The sequence below is a fragment of the Palaemon carinicauda genome, chromosome 9 (assembly GCF_036898095.1).
Source record: "Palaemon carinicauda isolate YSFRI2023 chromosome 9, ASM3689809v2, whole genome shotgun sequence".
Lineage (NCBI taxonomy): Eukaryota > Metazoa > Arthropoda > Malacostraca > Decapoda > Palaemonidae > Palaemon > Palaemon carinicauda.
Window position 1 is genome coordinate 46673821 of NC_090733.1, and position 10000 is coordinate 46683820.

A 10000-nucleotide genomic window follows, 5' to 3' on the forward strand; every position below is an offset into this window, starting at 1 on the left:
CTCCTACTATCCCTTTATAGCGTGCTATCCTAAGCTATTCTGTTAAGATATGACTTTTGATTTATTGGTTATCAGTGAGATAATCAATCGTATACTCATTCTGTTTTCCTTTCTTTACAGGAGGAACGCCAGATGTCATGTGTTGCAGTCTTCTACAAAACTAAGAGTAAATGTTTCTACGGACATAATGCATGCAGGTTTCATGCCCCCTGCAATATTATTTCCGGACACCTGCAGTATTGGAACCCGCAGGCCTGCAAAGTATGTCGGGCCCTTTTGTCCGAAGGTTTCAAGAATCCCAAGTTGGTGGAGACTAGGTATGCAGCTCGTTTCAAACTACGCATATGGGTGAGAGGCCTTCAGAAAATCTCTCCGGGACCTTACCTGCCTAATGACAAGATGCGTAGGTTACTATTTCCAACGGCGTGTAAGGAAATAGTGGTATCCCAGACACGAGGTACATTTCCCGATGACCAGATAACCTTCGGGAAGGAGGGCAAAAGGCGCCCACGGGAAGAAAGGGAGAATGTCGGGTTGGAGTTGTCTCAGTCCCAACTGGCTCATGAGCCAACGACATCGATATCTCCGCCTTCTATCCCTCTTTTAGATAGAATGAACCAGTTATGGGCCCAAGTCAAGAATCTAGTAGAAAATTTGTGCAAATAGAGCACAAAGCAGGAAGCGAAAAGCAAGGTAGAGCTTGGTAAAGCTCCACTTGTCGCTCCTATAGGGTCGTACAAAAGACTCGTAGATCAAGACCTTCTGACATGCTCCACAACCAATCCCTGGAGGTTTGCGGAGCTAATGCTGATTTCAAACGGCAAACTCTACATCTCGGAGAAGATGGGTGCTGTTCCTTTGGACAAAATCCAGTTCTGGCCAAGCTTTGGCGCTTTCCCGAACTGTTCCATTAGACTGAAGGATGAACCAACATCAGAAAAAGGAACGGAATCAAAGGAGGTTATGATTCTCGACAATGATAAAGCACAGGCTATCCTATCAAGCTGCATAGAAAAGGCGGGTTACTCGGTGTCGAAGGTATCCACACCGGGTAACAAGCACTCTTCCTTCCTTGCTCCTGCTTCAATTTCATTCCTCTTTACGGAGAAGGCTTTCAGATATGTCACTGAGGCAATAGAGACAGGTAAACCGTGTCCTACACTCAAAGAGTGCGAGCCTGTCAATAGCATTTCCCAGACAGGAGAAGAACTGGAAGGAGGCCTATTTCACCTTTTCAGTAGGAAGACTTGAGGCGGATATCGCCAGTCGACAATTTAAGGAAAATCTTCCAAAATTATCTGAGTTTCTCTTACAGGGCGAACAAGAAACAAAGGAGAGACTTGCAGCATCCTTATCTCTACAGAACTACATAGAGTTCTGTTTGGCTCATCAAGATACCCCAGACATGCTTAAGGTTTTAGCCAAAATTCATATGGCTACTTTGGTTTAAGACCTTTATGCCTTTATAAAGGCTAGAAGAACATGTAGGGAGTTTGTGTTAGCTAACGCAACAGCGAAACACGATACAAGAAAGCTAATATCTTCCAACATCTGGGGTAAAGACCTCTTTCCTGACGAGGTAGTCAAGGAAGCGATTACGAACGCCTCTATGGAGAAAGTAGGACTTCTCCAAAAGTGGGGCATCCTTTCAAAAAGAGAATCTTCTACGGTTGTGGGTCCCCAACCTAAAAGGAAGATGAAGAGGTCTGGACATCCATTTCGAGCGGTTCAACAACAATCGACAGTTGTACTGACTGAGACATCACAGACAGATGGTCGAAAAAAGATTCCTACTGATCAGTCGAAGCATAGGAATGCTTCCAGTAGGAGGGAGATTCCTTTAGGATCGCTGGACCTTCGATCCTTGGGTCCATGGCCTAATCAAGATGGGACTAAGTTGACAGGTGGAGATATCTCTATCACCATTTCCTCTACTCCTCCAATTATCCAAATCCCTCCTGGAGGAGTTTACCTGAGAGCTCTAGAGCATACAGGTGGTAAGGAAACTTTAGTCCTCCGAATTCCAGGGAAGGCCGTTGTGTGTTTACAAGAAGGACTCAAGAAAATTCAGAGTCATTCAATACTTATCGCCACTCAACAAGTCCAAATGAAACAACGAGTCCAGGAGGTTTATCCTCCTGAACATAAGGACCCCGCTTCAGAAAAGGGTGCCTATAGTCTTACCAGACCTGAAAGTCATCTATCGGCAGCTTCCAGTCAATCACCCTTTCCCCTCCTATCTAAGATTCAGGTTACACAAAGTAACGCACTTCCTAGGGAAGATACTCGTCAGCCTAGACAGAGTCCTAGCTGCCTTCATGAAATTGGCAGACACAGTCATGCAATATTTAAGCCTAAGAAAGGTTCAGGCATCATTGTTCCTGGACAATAGGCTGGGGTGGGCAGCACCCAAGCTGGCTAGTCTATGAACATCCCTAGAAATGATCCAGTTCCCGGAACATCGTGGATGAAAGATAAATTTCAGATTCCCAAAACGAGAAATGGGAGGAACCCAGTTCTCTCTCCAGTTCGCAATAAAGGTAGGCCCTATGCAAGGGGCACGACGGCAAGATGCGCTGGGAACCTGGAAAAAACAAGCATCAAACGGTTGAAGAGGCCTAAAAAGACCGATAGCGGTCCTTCCTCAATCACTTCCCTAACAAAGGTCAAAGCCCGAAAATCTCAAGACCATGTTGGTCCAGTCATGAGTAGGGAAACTCTCTCTAAGCAGATCAGATTGTCTACAGCTGATCTGGGACTCCGAAGCGATAACGAGACGCCGCAATCAACGATGCTAGGAAACGTCTCATACAGTTTAAGTGTAGTTAGTCATCCCTTACCTAAAGGGATGGCACCTGTCAGCAGTTCACATACAACAAATCCTCAATGTGATAGTGGATGCTCTACTCAGGCTCAGGCTGATAGAGTTAGAATGGTCCACGGACGCAGACCTACTCTCTCCCGGATGGTAACAAGTCTCCGAACTGCAATTTGACCTCTTCATTACGAATGCTGTCAAGGAACTGCCTTGATATGTAGCCCCATACAAGGATCCTCTAATTTAGATGATAAACATCTTGTCTCTGAAATGGAAGGGATAGACTTAGGATTTCCGGTTCTTCCCGTCCAATTACCTGCTGAGAGTCCTCAACATGCTGAGATCCTTCCAATCGGGACATCTCCAGAAGGTTCAGAGATTAGGTGCCTTCAATTTATTATAGAGAACCCAAACCCTTCATTGCATGATTTTCTTGCCCTAGCGGTTAAGAAAAGTTTTGGGATCTCAAAAGGCAATATAGAATTCTTAGAGGAATACAAGTCTAAGTCAACTAGAAGACAATATGAGTCATCATGGAAAAAGTGGGTTGCTTTCGTAAAAGCAAAAGGACCGAGAGAAATTTCAATGAACTTCTGCATGTCCTTCTTTATCCATCTTCATAACCAGGGTTTGGTGGCCAACACGATAACTACGTGCAAGTCAGCCTTGACTAGACCTCTTCTATATGCCTTTCAAGTAGACTTGGCGAACGAGATCTTTAATAAGATCCCGAAGGCATGTGCGAGGCTTAGGCCTGCTGCACCTCCAAACCCCATCTCTTGGTCTCTGGACAAGGTCCTACATTATGCCTCATCCTTGAACAATGAAGATTGTTCGTTTAAGGATCTAACCCAAATGATTATTTTTCTGTTTGCTATAGCCTCAGGGGCTAGAGTTAGTGAAATAGTGGCCCTCTCTAGGGATGAGGGCCACATTCAGTTCTCAGAAACAGGAGAACTAAATCTCTTCCCTGATCCATCCTTTCTCGCTAAGAATGAGCTACCCACCAAAAGGTGGGGTCCCTGGAGAATCTGCCCTCAGAAGGAAGATGTCTCTCTATGTCCGGTAGTGTCTAAATGTCTATCTTCGTAGAACTTCAGACTTCAGGGGAGGACAGCTCTTTAAAGGAGAAACCTCTGGATCAAATTTATCCCTAAAACAACTAAGGGCGAAGCTCACCTACTTTATTAGTAGAGCGGATCCTGACAGTACTCCCGCAGCTCATGATCCGAGAAAGATTGCTTCATCACTGAACTTCTTTCAGTATATGGACTTTAAGTGTCTTCGTTCCTACACTGGATGGAAATCATCCAGAGTGTTTTACAAACCCTATGCAAGACAGGTATATGAACTGAAACACTATGTAGTGGCGGCAGGTAGCATATTAAAACCTGCCCCCTAATTACTGTTATAGACAGTCAATAATTTGGTCTTCAAATGTACTCACACATATACTGGGTGAGAATCATCCACAGTGTTTTACAAACACTATGCTAATCAAGTCCATGATCTGAAGCAGTATGTGGTGACGTCGGGTAGAATACTTAACCCGCCGTCTAATTTTACGATGAGCAGCTAATTGACTGGGACTGTCAATTAAAGGGAGAAGAGGTCATCCCTCTTAAGGCCCTCATACACTATCGAGCATCGAATTGCGCTTCGTGCAACGCGTCGAGTTTTCATAGTGTATGGGGGCTTTCGCATCGTGCAACGAGCCACTCGCAGCTGGCTCGACGCTATCAAGACATTCCTGATATTTTGTGGGCGGAGCTTCGAGCCAGGTGATAATTTGTTGGGTACACGAGGAAGGCTCCATTATTTTTGTATGTTGAGTGAAATTGAAAATGGATAGCGCCAATTCAAGAGAAGTGTTAAGTGACTTTATAGACCTATACCAGTCTTTCCCGTGTTTGTGGAAAATTAAATCGGCAGATTACTATAACAAACACGCAAAACAAATTGCTCAAGACAAATTAATAGAAAAACTGAAAGAATGTGACCCTAATGCTGATCGTGAATCATGTTTACGTAAGATTAATTCTCTACGTGCATCACTTAGAAAAGAATTTAAAAAGGTTCAGGCCTCATACAAATCTGGAGCCAGCACAGATGACATTTATAAGCCCAACTTATGGTACTACGAAAAATTACTCTTTCTGAAAGACCTAGAAATGTCAGGACGCTCTAGGTCTACTATAGAGGAGGAAAGCTTTGAAAGAGAGATGGTAAGGGAAATTTATATTTTTATTAAACACTAATTATCCTTTTACAATTTCAGTGATGCTTTCTCCTTGAACAATGTGACTTGTACTTAATATTTTAAGTACTATCTAGCAATGATATGAAGTTCTATACATACAATTATTAAGAAATAATATGCACTTCTTATACAGAATTAATTGTTTTAATTCATACAAAGTTCACCAAAACCTTAAAGCACCATGAACTAAATAATTAATTTGTTTAGAATTTAACTAACTATCCAATGGAAAAGTCTGAGACCAATTGTTAGTTTAATTTTTTTTTTTACTTATTTTTTTTTTTTTTGGCTAAAGACTACGCTGAATTTATATATACTTGGTCTCGTACTCTAGTTTCCTACTGACTTGTCTTGCCATGGAACGGCACCTTCTTCCATAAAATAAGCCATAAATTGATTCCTGACTTCTTTAGCTTCTTGCGGAGGGTTTCTGGTATGTGTCCTTTCCAAAGGTTGTAGAGCAACATCTCCGAGCATTACATCAGGAATGGTTAGGTTTTCAATGCCTAGGCCTATATCATTGCTTACATTTTCCGGCGGCAAATATGATGCACTACATTTTCTTCTCAAAAAGTTATGTAGAACGCAGCATGCTAATACTACTTTTTCTATATTAGCAATCTTTAGATTTATTGGTGAAGAAAAAATCCTAAAACGTGAAGTCATAATACCAAATACATTTTTGATTATTCTTCTTCCTCTAGAGAGCCTATAGTTAAATACTCTGCGCTCCTTTGTGAGGTCTTTAGAGGAATAAGGCTTTAAAAGATGCTTCCTTAACGCGAAAGCCTCATCTCCGATGAATACATATGGCAAAATTCTGCTACTATTTTCTGGTTTAGCTGGCTCTGGCAAATTCAGTTTCCCTTCGCTTAATAGGTCTCCGAATTTTGTGTTCTCAAGCACACCTCCATCTGATATTCGCCCATTAGTGCCAACATCACACATAATAAACTCATAGTTGGCATTTGCAAGGGCCAACAGCACAACACTATTGAATCCTTTGTAGTTCCAGTAATAAGACCCGGAATCATGGGGAGGAGTTATGCTTATGTGCTTGCCGTCAAGCGCCCCGCAACAATTAGGAAATTGCCATTTGTTTTCAAATTGTTGTGCGATTGCTTTCCATTCTGCGACACTCGAAGGAAACTGAAAAAGAGAATATAAAGAAAATTATAAATATTATACCATATTATATAATGCAAATTTTAACAAGTTACTTAAAAAAAGTCACATGATATCAATTTTTTCCATCTGTAAATCCTAACTTTTTTTTTTTTTAATGGGCGGGAGAATCAGGACGGACCAGAAGGCTCATTCTCTAGCCTGACCTCAAAAAAAAAAAAAAAAAAAAATATATATATATATATATATATATATATATATATATATATATATATATATATATATATATATATATATATATATATATATATATATATATATATATATATATATATGTATAAAGAGAAAAAAAAACAATACAGAAGAAAAAAAAGGGCAAAGCTCAAAGGGTAAAAGATGAAGTAAATAAATGTTTTATTTTTAGCCTGATTTTGCTTAGCCAACGAAAAATTTATAAATGCCGAAATACAAAAGTTTGTACACATTTTAAATATTTTTCTTTCTTCTTCCACAGTTGGATGAAACATCTGTTTCTTCACCAACAACTGTAACCATTCCCACTCCTGCTCCTTCTCCTACAGGCTCCGAAGCATCATCTTCTACATCTTCTAAAGTATGCAAGAATTCACAGAGGGATTTTTATAAGTTACTCTCTGAGCGTCTCCAGAAAAAGCAAAGTAGTAAATTCGATGCTCAAGTTAAAGCTTGGACAATCCAATTGGACGAACTCCCAGAAAGCACTTCGATGGAGGTTATTCGTCTGGTGAATGATGTTTTGTACAAGGCCAAAAAAGGATGCATTAATGAAATGTCCCATGTTGTCAATGGACACCTCAATCCTCTTTCTGGGACCCAACCTACAGGAGAGACCCAACTTGCATCATATTTCCATAACTTCTCTGGTAATGAATTCATATAGATAGGAAAATTATATAACTAGCCTTATCAATGAAGGAGTTTTCATTTTTATTTTGTTATGTTACAGAAATGAATTTCTTATTGAATTTTCTTTAAGTAGGTAATTAGTTAGGAATCCTCAGTTTTGATTTTTATTTTGTCATTTATTTTTTTTTTATTGAATTTTCTTTAAGTATGTAATTAGCATTATCAATGAAGGAAAGAAATCCTCAGTTTTCATTTTCATTTTGTTGTTACAGAATTTTTTTAAATTATATACAATTTCTTCTATTTTTTTATTTTCATATAAGGATTTTGATGTTAGCTAAAAATAAAATATCATTAACCCTGGATAGGTACGGTGGGTCGTTTGCGACCCCGAGCGTCAAAAAAAAACAGGTTTTTCTCACGTGACTCACCCCTGTGACTGAATTTGTGGGTGATCGACCTGCAGGAGGTGTCTCCCCTACACGCTCTAGTAGTGTCCAGATGTGCATTGCTGTAGCTGTACTCCTTCCTCGATTTCTGAGACGCGTCGGGGTCGTTCGCGTCCGAGTTTACCCTTCTGAGGTAGTTTGCATAATTATCAAAGTTATTACGTATTATGAAATTGTCGTAGAATGGTGCATCTTGTATAGGTTATCAGTTGTGGAAAGTCTTGGTGGATTGTTTGGCTACCATGTGCATGTTTTTTTTTTTAGTTAAAATGTCGTTCATCACCACGAGGACCATTTTACTGCGAATGCCCCTTTTTCATTTTTTTTCATTTTTTTGCCAAGTCATTTTTCCGTAAGATATTGCCAAATAGTGTCGTAAAACTTTTGCTTGTTTAGTGTTGGAAAGTGTGTCTAGATGATCTGGCTACCCATGCATGACTTTGTTTTTGTCAGATACGACGTAGTTATTGGTATATTGGGTATTTAACTGCGGTTACCAATTTCTGTTTTTTTTTCAATATTTGTAAAAATTACTACGTAGTAAGGAATTGCCGTATATTATTCATTTTTTTTTCATGTTTATGTGTTAGAAAGTGTGCCTTGATGGTTGGGCTAACACGTGCATGTCTTTTTTTTTATCTGAGATGTCGTATATTAGAATGTCGGGCATTTTACCGCGAGTGTCCCTTTTTAATTTTTTTCAATTTTTTTGCCAAGTCATTTTTCCGTAAGATATTGCGAAATAGTGTCGTAAAACTTTTGCTTTTTTAATGTTGGAAAGTGTGTCTAGATGATCTGGCTACCCATGCGTGATTTTGTTTTTGTCAGATACGACGTAGTTATTGGTATATTGGGTATTTAACTGCGGTTGCCTATTTCTGTTTTTTTTTCAATATTTGTAAAAATTTACTACGTAGTAAGGAATTGCCGTATATTATTGATTTTTTTTTCATGTTTATGTGTTAGAAAGTGTGCCTTGATGGTTGGGCTAACACGTGCATGTCTTTTTTTTTTATCTGAGATGCCGTATATTAGAATGTTGGGCATTTTTCCGCGAGTGCCCCTTTTTATTTGTTTTGCATTTTTTTGCTTAGTCATGTTACCGTAAGGAATTGGCAAGTAGTGTCGCAAAACTTATATTTTTATAGTGTTGGAAAGTGTTTCTAGATGATCTGGCTACCCATGCCTATTTTTTTTTTAGCCAGATATGGCGTATATATAAGTATGTGTTCGATTTTCCTGTGATTGCCATTTTTTCGTTTTTTCCCATTTCTTTCAAAATTACTACGTACTAAGGAACTATCACAGAGTAATATTTCATTTATATGTTTATTTGTCGGAAAATATGCCTTGATGGTTTGCCTAGCACGTGGCTGAAATTTTTTTTTTCTGAAATGCCGTATATTAGAATGGCCATTTTTCCACGAGTGCCCCTTTTTATTTGTTTTGCATTTTTTTGCTTATTCATGTTACCGTAAGGAATTGGCAAGTAGTGTCGCAAAACTTATATTTTTATAGTGTTGGAAAGTGTTTCTAGATGATCTGGCTACCCATGCCTATCTTTTTTTTAGCCAGATATGGCGTATATATAGGTATGTGTTCGATTTTCCCGTGATTGCCATTTTTTCGTTTTTTCCCAATTCTTTCAAAATTACTACGTACTAAGGAACTATCACAGAGTAATGATTCCTCTAGATGTTTATTTGTCGGAAAATTTTGTTTACTTTTTTTTTGATTGAATATCATCAAATTTTTTTAGCTAAAATATTGTTTTACATTTTTTTTTTCGATTTTATTTCCCTTCAAAAAAATTTGTTTGGGTCAGAATTTTAATTTTATAGTCGTAAAATAATCGACAATTATCCAGCAACCCACCATACAATTTTTATGCATATCCAATAATAATTAGATTAGTAAATAACACCTTGAAATTGACATACCCTTCCTACATTTCAAGTGGCAGATTAGGGAGTCTGAGTCAGTGTGGTTGGCGGCCATTTTGTGGACATATCCGAAGCGTAAGCTGCCCTATCTATATATATTCTTGTTCCCTATAGAATTTGTGATATTTTGGTATATTTTTACCTGCATAAATATCATATTATATATTAAATATATGTATTTTTTTACGAAATTTCCAAGTACTCAAAAAATTACCTTTAGATATGGCCCCTGATATAAATGTAATTTACAAAATAATGAAGATTTTTTTACATATTTCTATTTTAGGATAACATATGTTTATTCCCTAAAAAAATTAGCCACTTCCTATTTCATTTGGGTACCCAAAAAAATTCATGAAATTTGGACAATTTTTTTTGGCCAAAAAAAGTTACCCTTTTTTTCTCATTTCAGATCTTCACCTCCATGGGTCTGACTTCATCCAAAATACATCAAGATGTGTCCTAAACATTCAAGAATCAATTCCTAAAAGGATTTGTGTATATATGTATAAACTTTTTT

The 10000-nt window shown here is 38.4% G+C and overlaps 1 protein-coding gene and 1 pseudogene across 1 annotated transcript; one reads left to right on the plus strand and one right to left on the minus strand.

Moving 5' to 3' along the window:
- The first annotated feature begins 4662 nt into the window (after nt 1-4662).
- Nucleotides 4663-7345, plus strand: LOC137646777 (uncharacterized). The gene is made up of 2 exons (XM_068379866.1): nt 4663-5043; nt 6718-7345. Exons 1-2 carry the CDS (start codon nt 4663-4665, stop codon nt 7120-7122), a joined length of 786 nt encoding a protein of 261 aa, XP_068235967.1. The 3' UTR covers nt 7123-7345.
- LOC137646775 (uncharacterized) overlaps nt 5049-10000 on the minus strand; it is a 5965-nt pseudogene continuing 1013 nt past the window's right edge.

Excerpts from the sequence above, each read along its gene's own strand:
- LOC137646777 (XM_068379866.1), top strand. The coding sequence starts at position 4,663 with ATGGATAGCGCCAATTCAAGAGAAGTGTTAAGTGACTTTATAGACCTA. Across the intron at positions 5,044-6,717 it reads AAAGCTTTGAAAGAGAGATG|TTGGATGAAACATCTGTTTC; the intron begins GTAAGGGAAATT and ends CTTCTTCCACAG.